This window comes from Ornithodoros turicata, chromosome 4, assembly GCF_037126465.1.
Source record: "Ornithodoros turicata isolate Travis chromosome 4, ASM3712646v1, whole genome shotgun sequence".
In the NCBI taxonomy this organism is placed as follows: domain Eukaryota; kingdom Metazoa; phylum Arthropoda; class Arachnida; order Ixodida; family Argasidae; genus Ornithodoros; species Ornithodoros turicata.
This window is the reverse complement of record NC_088204.1, coordinates 13,499,193-13,516,694: the sequence shown is the minus strand read 5'-3', so window position 1 is coordinate 13,516,694 and position 17,502 is coordinate 13,499,193. Positions and strand designations below refer to the sequence as shown.

Genomic DNA, 17,502 nt, shown 5'->3' with positions numbered 1-17,502 from the left:
GTTTTCTCACGCTCGCTCCTGAAATCAAGATGGCGGTCCACGTGGTTGTCGCGACTGATCCTAGTGGATGCTCTGTGGAAACTGAAAGACAGACGAGTTCGCTGAAGTAGGGTCACCTATAATATCGTTCACACCACTGTTTACTAGCTGTACTTGGTGGTCATGCCAGTGTTCTAATACGTCATATCATGGACGACACTGAAGGCCGTAAGTATTGCCAGTATCAATGTCCAGGCAGTGAGGAGACTGTTAGCAGGAACGGAGTTTATTCCGCACCATGCGTGTTGTGCAAGCGAATATAGAACTGTCGTACGCGCATCCCGCGATGCCAGTGTGGCTGTCACGGAGCTCAATAAACCAGTATATAACAGAAGCATAATTCCTTGAGTCCGAGACCGGACTGGACCTCAGACTCAAGGAAGTATGCTTCCCTCAACGAATATACACCAGCTCGTTTGTACGCTTCTCAGTACTGATCATTGGTATATGGACTTGCTCTGCTTGATTACTTCCTCGAGATCTATTGGCTGCTTGTGCATCCTCTTCTGTGCTTGAGCTTTGAAAGGGGCGGGCATATTTTACTGGAAAACAAAATACAAGAAGCACGTGGTACCAGCTCCCGTGGCATAGTGGTTAAGATGACCGCCTTCGACGCCGAGACTGGGTTCAAATCCTGTCCTGTCTGAGGGTTTTCCTTGTTTTTTCCGGCACACGTTCCAGACGAATGTCGGGCCCAGTCGGGACGCATAGTACCCCCCCCCATTCCTTCCTGCTGCCCCCTCTCCATCTTTTCATGTGTGTACGCCGCTCATAGCAACAGTAAGCTAACAGTCTAGGTTGTTATGGGCACCTTTAACCAGAAAAATTGAAGCACAGCTAACAGAGAATTTTAAAAAGGAACATGTGATGCACTAAAGTGCAAAATCTAACCTTGCAAAATGAAATATGCTCTTGCCCATTCATACAACCTCAAATAAGGTTGTTGTTGTTACGCCGTTGCCTCGACAGCAATACAAAGTGAACTACCTTCCTTGCCCCCAATGTGTGGCCTTGCAGAACAATCCAAAATCTCACACCCGTGTTGAATTGCCCTTGTAGTGCACCCATACGGAAGTCGGCTTCTGAAGGATATGGGATGGAGTCGAGGGAAGGGCCTTGGCAAAAATGAAGATGGCATGAAGGAGCCCTTGAAAGTGAAGAAAAAATTCAACACAAAGGGTAAGATAGAGACAATTCTGATCATAGAGAAAACATCCAGGAGGCGCTCAGAGAAAATGGGCCTCAAGTGGTAATTGCTAGTAACTCGATCACAGCCTTAGTAAACACACATTGAGCAGGACACTAAAATGTTCGCTCTTTTGTGCACCTTTCGGTGATCGTTGACATCTGGTCATCATTCGGTTTATTCCATTTCAGTATTGTTCACTTTGAATTCCATTGCTTGCCAGCCTGAGCGCAAACTCTGGACGTATGTCCGTGCGCTGTAAAAATACATTCCTGAGCTGGTATGCAGGATATACGCCAATATTATATCTTTTCGCACGTTTTTCACTGCAGGCATTGGCTTTAACGGGGTCGATGACAAATGGATAGAACATCAGGAGACATACGAGGACATCCTTTCTAAGTTAAACAGTGGCGCTGCGCCCGAAAAAGGCAGCCCCAAGTTGACTTCAATTGAACAACGTTCTCGAAGCCTTAGGGGACGTATCCAGTAAGTTTTTTTTTTTTTTTTTTCTTTCTTATCCTTCTTTGTTTTACACTTAACACTTGTTGATTATTTGCTCCGTCCTCTAGCTACTCTAAATTCCTTCGTGGTAAAGACTTAAGCCAGAAAAAGGAAGAGGACCTGAAGGCCATTGTCATAAACCGTAAGAAAGCCAAAGTAAGTGGCAGAGATTGAGTGAGCTGAGCTATTCCCGTTTCTCTTTGTTGCCGCAAGTCAGCTTGCTTGTTCCTTCCATGAAGTGCCTATAGAGCAAATTAGGTCTGCTTGAGTGGGTTTGCTGATATTGACCTGTTGAAATATCTTATTTTTTTTTTTTAGAAAATTGGTTTTGGAAAGCTCGTCTAGTTCACAGAAGTTTTCTGTTAACTCTCATTTTCACATGCCTTAGGTATTTGCTGTGTATAAATTATTAATCGTTGTAATGCTGAGGTCGCCTCACTTTTTTGTGGTGCTGCTGCATGGGAGCAGGGACCTGGTCAAGCCATGTTAAGTGACTCTTTGTATCTGCTCCCACTCTCTCCTGTGATTAAATATATACTGTATATATTATTGTTGTTGTTGTTGTTGTTGTTGTACAGGAGTTATGTGTCACCTTGCAGACTTGTTCTGATGACGATGGAAGAAATAATGTAAAACATGAGCACTCCGACGACACCATGCATCCATTGACATACACAAGCAACATCAGCTACCAAGAGTATTTTGCTCAACGGATGAAGCACAAGAGAGAAGCTGCCGCTTACACTACGGGTGAGTTACATCCATCAGATATAGGTGTCTTCTTTTGAGGCTATAAATAATGGGTGTCCAAAGGTTGGGCATAGGGCTGTGTGAATTGGCGATTTAAAACCCAGGCAAATAGCTACACAGTCAAAGCAAATAGTTGTATGAGCGATGCAGATACGAAGGAAATAGCCATATGAGTGACCTAAATACGGGTATCGGAACAGCAAAAGCAAAGCAAAAACGAATAGTCGCCAAATGGCGCTTCATCTGAATCGCAAGTGTAGTTGTGGATATTCATTGGTATCTTAAAGTAGCCCATAAAGTTATCTTTAAAAAAAATCATTGAGACTATGCAACTTGACTTGACAACTAATAAAAAAAATCTCTGTATGCAATATTATTCTTAGAAAGACGCATCCGAACATCGACGCGTGCACGTTCCCCCTCAACTTGCCCTGCAGTGCGACATGAGAAGGAGGAGAAGAAAAAACGTCACCGGTGACGTCATTACGGTCACCAGAGTCACCTCGCTCCAATCAGGCTTCGCTTCCTGCACTTATTTATTTTCGTTTTTTCTTCTTCTCCCAGTTGTCCCCTGTGTAGCAGACTATCGTTCTCTAAACCAGTTAGCAGGCTATACTGTGATGATGTCAGAGCGATTCGGGCGGCTAGTTTGCGGGCATTGCCACTGTTGTGCGCAGTCATGTTTTTTTAAATTCATTCCTGCAATTATACATCAGTCGAATTAATCACTTCGCATTGTGCATTAGTAACCAGGTTAATGGCTTAAGGTAGTGACAGGAGTGCTTTCTGTGCTTCTTTACGGACACTGCAGCACTTCAAAGTGCCTTTGCTTTGCCGAAAGAATTCCGAAACCTTGCTAATGTTCTGGCAACGACGTCCAGCTAGATGGTTTCTTGCATAGCCTCGAAGAGGATATTCATGGTGCACTAACTGCAGTGAGACACTGAATACCAGTGAACGAAAGCACCACAAAACATGCGAAAAATTCATTGTGACGTCACGTCATCGTAGCTTATGCAAGGCTTGCTGGGTGAAAAAGGGTTTGCTGTGCTGGGAGTGCTGCGAGGTATCACAGATGGATCCGCAACATATGCACTTTGGGTGCGGACACAGGTGTTCACATGAAACAGCGCTCGTTTTGCAGTAAAACTCTTCAATTTTGTGGCCCTAATTTTTTGGGAATCTGGCTCAGGGCACGTGTTCGCGACCGTTAAACGTTGTGAATTGTGGCTGCTAGAATTGTTCGTCGGTTTGCTTTGCTTCTCGATAATCCCCAGGTTGCCCTATTGCATTTGATAGAAGCGCAATTGCAAATGTCTGTGCTGCAAAGTAGTTCAAATGCTTACTACTAGTAGTAACTTGTGCAACCAGCTGTTAAAATAAATATTGCGATTGCAGCATCCCTTCTGAATTCTTGATCGAAATTTTCACTTGCCCGTAAAATTAGCAAATTTTGCACAACCAAGGGGTGCTCGCAAACCTAGTCGGTTTTAAAATACCTCCTCTTGTGGCATATTTGGGTTTACGCATGCAGGTTCGGAACTATTAAAATATAGTATTTGATGTTTGATTCAGAATTCAAATAAGATGCGACATAATTATTTGCCTCAGTATCACAAAAAAAAATCTCTCACAGCTCTATTGGATGCTCATTACATGTGAGTTGAAATGCACGTTCACTGCGCAATTCGTTAAAGCCACATCACTTCCATTTTCAGGAAGCAGCGAAGTTGCAAATGCTGAGCGTGTAGGTTTGGCACCTAAAGAGAAGGGATCCGAGGAGCGGCACGATTCTGGAAAGAAGCAAAAAGAAAGGAGAAAAGAAAGTAAGAGACAGTCAACAGAGATTCCAAGTGATGCGAGACCGCTACAGGAGGGGGAAGACAGCACTGAAACAGGCACAACGACTGTTGCAATGAAGGAAGCCACAAAGGTCAAGGAAGAAGCAAGATTGAGTAAAGGCAAGGGCCCAGTTGAGCAACAAGATGCTGGGGTAAAACATGAGACGTGCAGAGAGAGGAAACTCGCTCCAGATGCAGACGGAACCAAGCGAAAAGTGGCAAAGAGAAAGAATGTGGTAGAAAGCGAAACCGTTGTAAAGAGAGCAAGGACCAAAGCAAAGAATGAAACAACATCGAGCGAGAGCAAAGTTGAAGGCGAACGACAAGATGCCGAAGCAGAGAGGCAGACGTATGCTGATGAGAACTGCAGCGTTAACAACAACGAGCGAGCGGAGGCCCAAAGCTCCAATCCAGTGTTGGAGAGTGGGCATCTCCACTGTGGCAGACAAATAGTGTACAGCAGCAACGTTAAACAAGAGAGGTTCAAGCTGCGTCCAAGGAGGTACTTGTACTATCTTACGAGGGATCTCAGAACCGTATACCGTAATGCAAATCTGAAGGACATTCCTGGCTATGCGTCGGAAGAGTGGATGAAACAGTGTACCATGCTCGTCGCACGTTCCCTACATGGGGTGACCGCGGAAGGGAAAAGCCAGTGTGATGTGTAGTGTTTGTGTGCAGACTGAGAAGCTCGTTGTCTAAGTTACATCGAGCTGTTTTAATTTTTTTACCGAGCGAGCAGCCAATACGATGCAGAGAGGTTCTGTTCCCAAGATACTGTATAGGTACTGTGTGGCACGAAATATGCAGGTAACTGTTTAATTTTTGTATATACGAGGACTGATCACGAAAACGATGGATTTATGTTTAAGGAAGTGAAATACTTGCAGGTCTGGAACTTGGTCACTATCAAGGTAGTCCGCCTTTAGAAGCCACACACTAAGCCCATTGCCGTTTCCACTATCCCGAACATTTTTGCATCTTTTCTTTGGAAGCAGCTAAGGGTGGTCCCTTCACGTTGATTTGAATCTCATGAACATCCTGAAATACTTTTCTGTCAGCTGGATGTTTGGGAAATTCAAATGAATGCGATGAGGCAGCTCTTTGCTGTTTCTAAAGAAGACTAAGAAAAATGTTTTGTACAGTGGAAAGGGCAATGGGGTAAGTGTGTACAATTTCCAAAGGAGACCATCTCAGTGATGACAAAAATTTTAGGTTTCTTTTATAGCGACTGCAAATGTGTGCCACGAAGATTGCTTGCTGCAGCATTTGTGAACATTGCTTATTGCCCAAGTCCATGAAATGCCGCGCCAGGCGTAGTGGCCGATATTTCTGTGGCGTATGATTGAGCGAACTTTGTCGTCTGCATGAAAGTGAATTTGAAATACTTTCGTTCAGTACATTTCCCACCTAGGGACTGAATATGTGACAGATATTTGCTGATCTGTTATTTGACCTGCAGTTAATAGGAAAATGCGACACAGTTTTCTGAAATTTTTAGCAGCCTTTAGTGCGAAAGAATTGATTTCATCCAAATTCTTCTTTGTTAATGTGGTATGTGTGTAATATACTGCTAAGGATGGCTCCTTCGAGTACCTAAAGGACTGGTAGCAAAAACTGTTACGATAGCTGTTACGAGCTTTTGGAGCTCTTTTGCAAGGGGGGAGGCATGCCCTGCTAAATTCATACTGTGATCATAGTGCCCTAATGAGAGTATGTCGTGCCATCTTGGGATTTGGAACCAAAACATTTTATTAAATTTTTACAGGCATTCAATTCCACATGCATTTGAGATAGCCTGCACATTCATATTCCATTACAAACATGTTGCACCAAGGTTGAAGTATCAGTTAAGAAATTGTGCTGTAGTCATATCATGCAGACCTTGACAACAGAAGCAGTCTCAAGTGACGAAATTAATATCATTGCAGCTCCAAGTTGCCTCAATAAACTGAGTGTCATGAATAAAGAACACAGTTGTCTGTTGGTATGCATTTCAGTCCTTCTCAAGCAGAATGAAAGTTTTTTTACACGTGTGTGTGTTCAAATAGTACTTTGGCCGTATGCCTTTTCAGCGCCCAAGACAGTGAACAAAGGAAATACCTGAAGTGACAAGCTTGTCGGACATATACTGCTTATCATGCAGTTCACCTAGCCTATGTGCACAGACACGTACTTCATAGTGTATGTCTGTTGGTTACAATGTGGAAGCGCTACGCTAAGGATCACTACGGTAAAACTTTTGACACTGGTACATCTTTCTGGTTAACTTTGTCAGAGGAGGTTGCCATTGTATGTCTGCACGCACCGGCCAGCAGCCTCCAATTTCAAATTGGGGGGGGGGGTGATGTAGGGGGAAGGTGCGGTCAGCCTGCTCTGAAGTGGCGGCTCGGTGCACCCAGGGGAGAGATGATGGTTACACAGGAGAGGGAGAGGGCGTGCTAACCCTCTTGCTCTGGGATTTGGGTTGTCCAAGAGGAATATCCACCACAGAAAATATGCGAGCATCCCTCAGAAGTCTTCATAGGGAAGCTCCCTATACCACGGTAACCGCCAGGATTATTGGCGATGACGCCCCATCAATTTCAAATTTGCCCCTCAACCGATTTTAAACGTACTCGTGATGACAAGCGAAACAAGAAGCAGCGCGCTGCACAAAGTAGTCCCTCATGCCACGGTTCTTCGTTGTTCGAGTTCTTATTCAGAGAAAAAGTGAAATTTTGCGTTCGTAATTAGAATTGCTTGTTTTCCAGTCAACTACTTCACTACTTGTTATTTTTGTAATACATGCAACAAATGACAACAAAGCAGTTCGTGCTTGGATGTTTTCATACGCAATAGGTCGAGGATGAAAATTAGTGTACGCTTGGACATAAATAACATTAAGTTATGACGACAAATATGAAATAAGCCATGTCATTTAATTTATTTCTTCAAACGGCGCAATCGCTGCTATATTTATTACCCAATTATGTTGCATTCAGTTTTCTCACGCTCGCATCTGAAATCAAAATGGCGGTCCACGTGGTTGTCGCGCAGGTCCTGATCCTGTAGTGGATGCTCTGTGGAAACTGAAAGACAGAGGAGTTCGCTGATAATATCGTTGGCACCACTATTTACTAGCTGTACTTGGTGGTCAGACCAGTGTTTTAATACGTCATTTCATATCATGGACGACACTGAAGGCAGTAAGTATTGGGAACTAGTAGATGGATGAGGAAAGCAGAATTCCTTGAGTCCGAGACCGGACTGGACGATAAGAGATTCAGTTGTGTCGTCCTGTCCGGTTTATCTTGTCTCTTGGTCAGTTTTCCCTCAGATTCAAGGAAGTATGCTTCCCTCAACGAGTACTTACCCTACACCAGATCGTTCGTACACTTTTCAATATTGATCATTAGTAGATGGAACTTGCTCTGCTTGATTACTTCCTCAAGGTCTGTTGGCACCTTGTGCATCCTCTTCTGTTGCATAATGTAAAAATCCCGAGACTAGGGAACACAAAGGACAGACGCAACATGAAGTCTCAAATGTGAGACTTCGTTCTGTGTCTGTCCCTTCGTGTTCCCTAGTCTCGGGGTTTTTACATTATCATTATGCATCATCTTCACCAGCTCGCTTGCTTCCTAGCCATTTTTTCATCCTCTTCTGTGCTTGAGCTTTGAAAGGGGCGGGCATATTTTACTGGAAAACAAAATACGAGAAGCACGTGGTACCAGCTCCCGTGGCACAGTGGTTAAGATGACCGCCTTCGACGCCGAGACTGGGTTCAAATCCTGTCCTGTCTGAGGGTTTTCCTTGTTTTTTCCGGCACACGTTCCAGACGAATGTCGGCCCAGGACGCATAGTAACCCCCCATTCCTTCCTGTTGCCCCCTCTCCATCTTTTCATATGTGTACGCCGCTCATAGCAACAGTGCTCTAACAGTCTAGGTTGTTATGGGCACCTTTAACCATAAAAATTGGAACACAGCTAATAGAAAATTTAAAAAAGGAACATGTGATGCATTAAAGTGCAAAAATCTAACCTTGCAAGATGAAATATTCTCTTTCCCATTCATACAACCTTAAATAAGGTTGTTGTTGTTGTTGTTATGCTGTTGCCTCGACAGCAATACAAAGCAAACTACTTTCCTTGCCCCCTCCCCCCCTAATGTGTGGCCTTGCAGAACAATCCAAAATCTCACACCCTTGTTGAATTGCCTTTGTAGAGCACCCATACGGAAGTCGGCTTCTGAAGGATATGGGATGGAGTCGAGGGAAGGGCCTTGGCAAAAATGAAGATGGCATGAAGGAGCCCTTGAAAGTGAAGAAAAAATTCAACACAAAGGGTAACATGGAGACGATTCTGATCATAGAGAAAACTTCCAAGAGATGGTCCGAGAAAATGGGCCTCAAGTGGTAATAGCTGGTAACTAGATCACAGCCTTAGTAAACACACATTGAGCAGGACACTGAAATTTTTGCTCTTTTATGCACCTTTAGATGATCGTTGACATCGGAATAGTATATCGTGTGGTTGCGTCTTGATAAGTGAATGTAACATTTGTGAAATCATTCGGTTTATTCCATTTCAGTATTGTTCACTTTGAATTCCATTGATTGCCAACCTGAGTGCAATACTCTGGACGTATGTGTGTGCACCATAAAAATACATTCCTGAGCTGGCTGCAGGATGTACGCCAATATTAAATCTTTTTGCATACTCTTCACTGCAGGCATTGGCTTTAACGGGGTCGATGACAAATGGATAGAACATCAGGAGACATACGAGGACATCCTTTCTGAGTTAAACAGTGGCGCTGCACCTGAAGAAGGTAGCCCCAAGTTGACTTCAATTGAACAACGTTCTCGAAGCCTTCGGGGACGTGTCCAGTAAGTTCTTTTTTTTTTCTTCTTCTTCTTCTTCCTCTTCTTTCTTATCCTCCTTTGTTTTACACTTGACTTTGTTTTACACTTGTTGATTATTTGCTCCACCTTCTAGCTACTCTAAATTCCTTCGTGGTAAAGACTTAAGCCAGAAAAAGGAAGAGGACCTGAAGGCCATCGTCATAAACCGTAAGAAAGGCAAAGTAAGTGGCAGGGATTGAGTGAGCTGTGCTATTCCTGTTTCCCTTTGTTGCCAGAAGTCAGCTTGTTTGTTCCTTTCATGAAGTGCTTATAGTTAGGGCCTGACTTTTTAGGGTTAAACCCGTATCCGCCCGATATTTACCCCCCGAACGAAATCTGTAAAATTCGGGTTTAACCCGAATCTACCCGAAAACAACCGGGTCGCGTGGCACACTCATAAGTGTGCATTAAAATAAAGTTTGATAACATTGCTAAACATTAGTTCCATGTGAAGACAAATTTTTATTAAACAAAAAAAAATCACCCGAATACACCCGAATTCCTGACGACAGAATATGCCGTAACGGGATTTAACCCGAATACACCCGAATTTTCAAATGAAAATTATCACCCGATATTTACCCCCCGAATTTGGCCAAAAATAAAACCCGAAAAAGTCAGGCCCTACTTATAGTGCGAATTAGGTCTGCTTGAGTGGGTCCGCTGATATTGACCTATTGAAATCTTTTTTTCTTTTTTTTTTCTTTCTTTCTTTTTAAGAAAATTGGTTAAGGAAAGTTTGTCTAGTTCACAGAAGTTTTCTGTTACCTCTCATTTTCACCTGCCTTCGATAGATTATTATTAGATAAATTATTAATCATTGTTACGCTGAGGTCGCCTCACCTTTTTGTTGTGCTGCTGCTGCATGGGAGCAGGGACCTGGTCAAGTCATGTTAAGTGACTCTTTGTATCTGCTCCCACTCTCTCCTGTGATTAAATATGTGCTGTATACATTATTATTGTTGTTGTTGTTGTACTGGAGTTATGTGTTGCCTTGCAGGCTTGTTCTGATGACGATGAAGGAAATGACGTAGAACATGAGCACTCCGACGACACCATGCATCCATTGACATACACAAGCAACATCAGCTACCAAGAGTATTTTGCTCAACGGATGAAGCACAAGAAAGAAGCTGCCGCTTACACTCCAGGTGAGTTACATCAATCAGATATAGGTGTCTTCTTTTGAGGCTATAAATAATGGGTGTCCAAAGGTTGGGCATAGGGCTGTGTGAATTGGCAATTTAAAACCCACGCAAATAGCTACACAGTCAAAGCAAATAGTTGTATAAGCGATGTAGATACGAAGGAAATAGCCATGTAAGAGACCTAAATACGGGTATCGGAACAGCAAAAGCAAAGCAAAAACAAATACCGTAATTTCACAAGTATTAGCCGCGGCTTATGCACGATTTTTTTTTCTCACGGGCGCTCTGCGGTTTATCTGATGACTATTTTTCCCTGGTATTTTCTTCATACGCCGGTTTTAGCGAAAGACTGACAGTATCTCTGAGACAGCACCGCCCTGTCAATGCACGAACAATTTTTTAACATAGGCACGTCCACATTCGAGTAGACTGACCTTCCTGGTGCCTTCCCCCAAGCAGCTTTAACGAAAGTGATTACAGTGATTCACGTCTTCTGGAATGCCACTGGCCTGTTGAAGCATGAAAAACGCACAGCAAGGGCACAATCCCATCTTGGTAGAACACTTGAACTGACCTACTTTGTTGTACACCGTGCTGACCACGGAGTATGGAACACAAGGTTTAAGGCCTTCTCTGTGGTTTCCTTTGTCGCACAACTCAGTCGAGTCGTGTTGCCCGCGGCTTATCTGAGAGTGCGGCTAATCTGCCTGAAAATTTTCAAAACGTTTCTAAAAACGGGTTCTGCGGCTTATTTGCGGTGCGGCTTGTACGCGTAAAACTACAGTAATCGCTAAATGCCACATCACGCGAATCACAAGTGTAGTTGTGGATATTCGTTGGCATCTTAAAGGAGTCCGTAAAGTTATCGAAAAGAAATAGTTGTTCAGACTATGCAACTTGACTTGCCAACTAATACCGCAAAAAAAATTCTCTCTATCCAATATTTTTCTTAGAAAGACGCACCTGAACATCGACGTGTGTACGTTCCCCCTCAACTTGCCCCGCGGGACGACATGAGGAGGAGGAGGAAAAACGTCACCGGTGACGTCATTACGGTCACAAGAATCACTTCGCTCCAATCAGGCACCGCTTTCTGCACTTATCTATTTATTTTTCTTCTCCCAGTTCCCTCTCTGTCTAGCAGACTACCTTTCTCTAAACCAGTTAGCAGGCCATACTGCGATGATGTGAAAGCGACTCGGACAGTGGACATTGCCACTGTTGTGCATGATCACGTTTTTTAAAATTCAATATTTGTTCAATATTTATTCAATAAAATTCATATTTATTATATGCAATATTTATACATCAGTCGAATGAATCACTTTGCATTGTGCATTAGTAGACCCTGAAGTTTTCAGGTTTTATATTTTTCCAAATTCGGGGGGTAGAAATCGGGTCAGTAAATTTATGTCAAAAATTCATGCAAATTCGGGCAGAAAAATTACCATCAGACTGAGTTCGGGGAGAAATCGGGCATTATTGTAGAATAAACGTTCACTGTACCGTTTATCCAGTGTGCCAGAAGTAAGGGGCAATCGCATATTTTGTGAGCAACTAGTATGTCGATGCCTTGAGGTGCCTAGCCTAGGTGGAGTTTTGCAGGTAGAAATCGGGTTTAACCCTAGATAGGTGAACCTCAATTCCGGGGAAAATCTGGTTTAACCCTAAAACATCTGGGTCTATGCATTAGTAACCAAGTTAATGGCTTGGCTTTAAGAAAAGGTAGTGACTGAAGCTCTTTCCGTGCTTCTTTACGGACACTGCGGCACTTCGTGGCGCCTTTGCTTTGCCGATGGAATTCCGAAACCTTGCTAATGTTCTGGCAACGACGTCCAGCAGAAACAGCATAGATGGTATCTTGCATAGCCTTGCAGAGGGTATTCATGGTGCAGTAACTGCAGTGAGACACTGGATACCAGTGAACGAAAGCACCACAAAACATGTGAAAATGCATTGTGACGTCACATTGTCGTACTTTATGCAAAGCCTGCTGAGTGAAAAAAGGTTTGTTGTGCTAGGAGTGCTGCGAGGTGTCACAGAGGGGTCCCCCGACACATGCACTTGGGTGCGGACGCGGGTGTTCGTATTAAACAGCGCTTGTTTTGCAGTAAAACTCTTAAATTTTGTGGCCCTAATTTTTTGGGAATTGGGCTCAAGGTGCGAGTTTACGACCACTAAATGTTGCAAATTGTGGCTGCTAGAATTGTTCGTCGATTGTTTGCTTTGCTTCTCGATAATCCCCAGGTTTCCCTATTGCATTTGATAGAAGCAGAATTGCAAACATCTGTGCTGCAAAGTAGTTCAAATGCTTCCTACTAGTAACTTGTGCAACCAGCTGTTAAAATAAGTAATGCGATTGCAGCATCCCTTCTGAAGTGTCAATTCTTGATTGAAATTTTCACTTTCCCGTAAAATTAGCAAATTTTGCAGAAACTAGGGGGGGCTCGCAAACCTAGTGGGTTTTACAATACCTCCTCTTGTGGCATATTTGGGTTTACGCATGCAGGTTGGGAACTATTCGAATATAGTATTTGATTCAAAATTCAAATCAGATACTACGTAATTATTTGCCTCAGTATCACAAAAAAAAATCTCGTACAACTCTGTTGGATGATCATTACATGTAAGTTGAAAGGCATGTTCATCGTGCAGTTTGTTAAGGCCACATCACTTCCATTTTCAGGAAGCAGCGAAGTTGCAAATGCTGAGCGTGTAGGTTTGGCACCTAAAGACAAGGGAGTCGAGGAGCGGCATGATCCTGGAAAGAAGCAAAAAGAAAGGAGGAAAGAAAGTAAGAAACAGTCAACAGAGATTCCAAGTGATGCGAGACTGCTACAGGATGGGGAAGACAGCACTGAAACTGAAGAGGGATCGAGCAAGAGGAAACACAGCAAGCGATGCAAACAGCCTTACGAAGAAAGTGGGATGCGTAATGGTGAAGTATGCGGAGTGGTAGACGTGGAGGGCATAGGAGCAGGCGGTAACATTCTAAAAGCTGAACATAAGGCAAAGAAAGCGAAAAAAAAAGGTAATGGCTCCGGGAGCGGTGGCAGCAAAAGTCCAGAAGAGACTGAGGAGTCCGACAAAGGTACGGCTTCAACAAAAAAGAAAAAGAAGGCCCAAAATGGGGACAGCTCCAGTACTGCGGAGGATGGAATGGTGTTGCAAGCAGAAGATGACAAGCAGGAGGAAGTCGAAAGTCTGGATAGGAAGCGGAAGAAACGCAAGAGTGGATGTGCAGGCAACGAGGGGTCTGCAGGTGAGGGCAGTGAGGATCCCGCAACGACAGTCGACAGGGTGGCGGATGCTGAAAATGCTGTTGAAGATGCTGTTTCAGCGAAAAAGAAAAAAAAGTCTAATGGAGTCAGCTTAGCTACTGCGGAGAACGGAGTGGTGTTGCGAAGAGAAGACGACAAGCAGGAGGAAGTCAAAAGTCCAGATAAGAAGCACAGGAGTGTCTGTGCATACAGCGAAGGGTCAGCAGATGAAGGTGGCAAAAATCCCGCGACAACAGCTGACGGGGTAACAGAAGCGAAGGAGGTTCCAGCTAAAAAGAAAAAAAAGTCCAAAAAGGGGGTCAGCTTAAGTTCTGTGGAGAACGGAATGGCGTCGCAAGCAGAAGATGACAAGCAGGAGGAAGTTGAAAGTCTAGATAAGAAGAGGAAGAAACGCAAGAGTGGACGGGCAAGCGACGAGGGGTCAGCAGGCGAAGCTGTCGAAAATCCTGCGATGACAGTCGACGAGGTAGCCGAAGCCAAGGAGGTTTCAACGGAAATTAAAAGCAAATCCCAAAAAGTGATCAGGCCAGACAGTACAGAGGATGGACTAGTTTTACAAGCTGAAGGTACCGTGCAGGACAAAGACAAAAAGTCGGATAAGAAATCAAAGAAGCACAAAAGGTCAAAATCACAAGAAGGAGCCAGGTCTGATACCGAGAATGAAACGGTACTGACAGCTGAACATAATGTACTAAAGGGAAATGAAAGCCCAGTTAAAAAAAGAAAGCTTCGGGGTGAGGACGTGGGCGGATGCCAAGAGGAAGTTGAGCAAAAGAATCAAACGAAAGCTCCCACTGTTGGGGATGACATGCGTACACAAGACAAGATCACCACAGATTCGACAGAGAAGGAAAAACTGAAGAATGCAGACACTCTTTCTGTAGAAAGACCCATCAAGGAAGAAGCAGGATCGAGTGACCGTCCTCCAGACAAAGTGCCGTCTGAGGACACTAAGAAAGGATTGATGAACAACACATCATTTAAAGAGGACTCTGGGGCAGCAAGCTGTGTTGAGAAGGTTGCCGAGACCTCCGCATCCAAAAAAAAGAAGTGTAAGGTATCTCATGCCAAGGAAAATGTTGAGACATCAAAAGACGTCGAAGGTTCAGATAAAAAGGAAAAACGCAAATGGAAGACGGAAATAGAAACGGAAGTCCCCGTCCAACGAGGAAATGATACCGCAGCTGATCCGCAGGTGAACAGTGCCACAGTCGAAGTATCGCAAAACGTGTGTCCAACGGGGAAGGCTGAAGAATACTCTTCTTCGACGGACGAGAAACACCGGGTGCTAGATGGCGAGGGTACTTCAAAATCGGACAGGGACAGTGTCACGTGCGAAGATGCTTCTCCTCGAAAAAAGAAAGTTAAAGTTGGGGTGAGCGCTAAGAGAAAGATCCTGAAGAGCAAGACGTCCAAACAAGACAACCCCGCGACACTTGAGGCAATAAAGAAACTGCAGCGACTACAAGTTGAGCTACAGAACGTACTTCAGCAGTTGACAGGCGGCACGGAAAACGAGGGAAAGCGCGTGCCGGGTGCAGTCAAGACGCAGAAGGAAGGAACAAAGAAAAAGAAGGTTGCAGGCACGACGACCGTTGCAAAGAAGGTAGCCACAAAGGTCGAGGCAGAAGCTGAGGCAAAACACGAGACGTGCAGAAAGAGGAAGCTCGCTCCAGATGCAGACGGAACCAAGCGAAAAGTGGCAAAGAGAAAGAATGTGGCAGAAAGCGAAACTGTTGTAAAGCGAGCAAGGACCAAAGCAAAGAATGAAACAACATCGAGCGAGAGCAAAGTTGAAGGTGAGCGACAAGATGCCGAAGCAGAGAGGCAGACGCACACTGGTGAAAACTGCAGCGATAACAACACTCCAGTGTCGGAGTGTGAGGATCTCCACTATGCGAGACAAATAGTGTACAGCAACAACGTTAAACAGGAGAGGTTCAAACTGCGTCCAGGGAGGTACTTGTACTATCTTACGAGGGATCTTAGAACCGTATACCGTAATACAAACCTGAAGGACATTCCTGGATATGCGTCACAAGAGTGGATGAAACAGTGTACCATGCTCTTCGCACGTTCCCTACATGGGATGGCCACGGAAGGGAAGAGCCAGCCTGATGTGTAGTGTTTGTGTGCAGACTGAGAAGCTCGTTGTCTAAGTTACATCGAGCTGTTTAAATTTTTTTACCGAGCGAGGAGCCAATACGATGGAGAGAGGTTCTGTTCCCGAGATGCAACTGTATGGGTACTGTGTGGCACGAAGTATGCGAGTAGCAAAAAGCTATTTAATTTTTGTACATACGAGGACTGATCACAAAGACGACGGGTTTATGTGAAGGAAGTGAAATACTTGTAGGTTTGGAACTTGGGTCACTATCGAGGTAGTCCGCCTTTAGAAGCCACACACTAAGCCCATTGCAGTTTCCACTATCCCGAACATTTTTGCATATTTTCATTGGAAGCAGCTAAGGGTGGTCCCTTCACGTTGATTTGAATCTCCTGAACATCCTGAAATACTTTTCTGTCAGCTGGATGTTTGGGAAATTCAAATGAATGCGATGAGGCAGCTCTTTGCTGTTTCTAAAGAAGACTTAGAAAAATCTTTTGTACAGTGGAAAGAGCACTCGGATAAGTGTGTAAAATATCCAATGGAGGCCATCTCAGTGGTGACAAAAATTTAGGTTTCTTTTATTGCGACTGCAAATGTGTGCCACGAAGATTGCTTATTGCCAAGTCTATCCGTTGCCCTAGTCCATGAAATGCCGCACCGGGGGTAGTGGCCGATATTTCTGTGGCGTCTGATTGAGCGAACTTTGGGGTCTGCACGAAAGTGAATTTGAAATACTTTTGTTCAGTACGTTTGCCACCTAAGGACTGAATGTGTGACAGATATTTGCTGATCTATTATTTGGCCTGCAGTTAATAGGAAAATGTGACTCAGTTTTCTGAAATTTTTAGCAGCCTTTAGTTCTCAAGAGTTGATTTCATCCAAATTGTACTTTGTTAACGTGGCATTGCACTTAATAAGTGTGTAATATACTGCTAAGGACGGCTCCTTCGAGTACCTAAAAGACTGGTAGCAAAGCTGTTACGAGCTTTTGGAGCTCTTTTGCAAGGGGGGAGGCATGCCCTGCTAAATTCATACTGTGATCATACTGCCGTAATGAGAGTACGTCGTGCCATCTTGGGATTGGAACCAAAACATTTTATTAAACTTTTACAGGCATTCAATTCCATATGCATTTGAGATTGCCTGCACATTCATATTCCATTACAAACATGTTGTGCCAAGGTTGAGGGTATCAGTTAAGAAATTGTGCTGTAGTCATATCATGCAGACCTTAACAGAAGCAGTCTCAAGTGATGAAATTATCATTGCAGCTCTAAGTTGCCTCAGTAAACTGAGTGTCATGAATAAAGAACACAGTTGTCTGTTGGTATGCATTTCAGTCCTTTTCAAGCAGAATGAAAGTTTTGTACGCATGTGTGTGTGTGTTCAAACAGTACTTTGGCAGTACGCCTTTTCAGCGCCAAAGACAGTGAACAAAGGAAATACCTGAGGTGACAAGCTTGTCGGACATATACGGCTTATCATGCAGCTCACCTAGCCTATGTGCACAGACGCATACTTCGTAGTGTATGTCTGTTGGTTGCAATGTGGAAGCACTACGCTAAGGACCACTATGGTAAAACTTTGGACACAAAAGTTTACAGAACACAGCACTGGTGTATTTCTTCATTCTACACACACACACACTATTCTATCCATTCCTCAGTATATGTGTCCGCTCCGGTGTCAGCATTCCGTAAACTTTTGCTCCAAGCTGTACAACAGCCAGTTACCTGAGGCCCCTAACTGCAGTTCCA

The 17,502-nt window shown here is 44.0% G+C and overlaps 2 protein-coding genes across 3 annotated transcripts; both read left to right on the top strand.

Annotated features, from left to right (window-relative positions):
• Positions 1-24: 24 nt before the first annotated feature.
• LOC135391108 (PIN2/TERF1-interacting telomerase inhibitor 1-like) lies at positions 25-6,310 on the top strand. The gene is made up of 6 exons (XM_064621207.1): positions 25-207; positions 1,099-1,218; positions 1,558-1,714; positions 1,798-1,885; positions 2,329-2,479; positions 4,198-6,310. Exons 1-6 carry the CDS (start codon positions 189-191, stop codon positions 4,986-4,988), a joined length of 1,326 nt encoding a protein of 441 aa, XP_064477277.1. The 5' UTR covers positions 25-188; the 3' UTR covers positions 4,989-6,310.
• Positions 6,311-7,195: 885 nt separating this feature from the next.
• LOC135391106 (uncharacterized) lies at positions 7,196-17,073 on the top strand. 2 transcript variants are annotated; one of them, XM_064621204.1, is made up of 6 exons: positions 7,198-7,508; positions 8,528-8,647; positions 9,035-9,191; positions 9,301-9,388; positions 10,207-10,357; positions 13,041-17,073. In XM_064621204.1, the coding sequence occupies exons 1-6, from the start codon at positions 7,490-7,492 to the stop codon at positions 15,758-15,760; spliced, it is 3,255 nt and encodes a 1,084-aa protein (XP_064477274.1). In that variant the 5' UTR covers positions 7,198-7,489; the 3' UTR covers positions 15,761-17,073. The 2 variants fall into 2 exon arrangements, with proteins under 2 accessions (XP_064477275.1, XP_064477274.1); XM_064621205.1 differs by lacking the exon at positions 8,528-8,647 and having other exon boundaries at positions 7,196-7,508.
• The last annotated feature ends 429 nt before the right edge of the window (positions 17,074-17,502 follow it).

Excerpts from the sequence above, each read along its gene's own strand:
- LOC135391108 (XM_064621207.1), top strand. Across the intron at positions 1,219-1,557 it reads GAAAAAATTCAACACAAAGG|GCATTGGCTTTAACGGGGTC; the intron begins GTAAGATAGAGA and ends TTTTCACTGCAG. Across the intron at positions 1,886-2,328 it reads TAAACCGTAAGAAAGCCAAA|ACTTGTTCTGATGACGATGG; the intron begins GTAAGTGGCAGA and ends GTCACCTTGCAG.
- LOC135391106 (XM_064621204.1), top strand. Across the intron at positions 8,648-9,034 it reads GAAAAAATTCAACACAAAGG|GCATTGGCTTTAACGGGGTC; the intron begins GTAACATGGAGA and ends TCTTCACTGCAG. Across the intron at positions 9,389-10,206 it reads TAAACCGTAAGAAAGGCAAA|GCTTGTTCTGATGACGATGA; the intron begins GTAAGTGGCAGG and ends GTTGCCTTGCAG.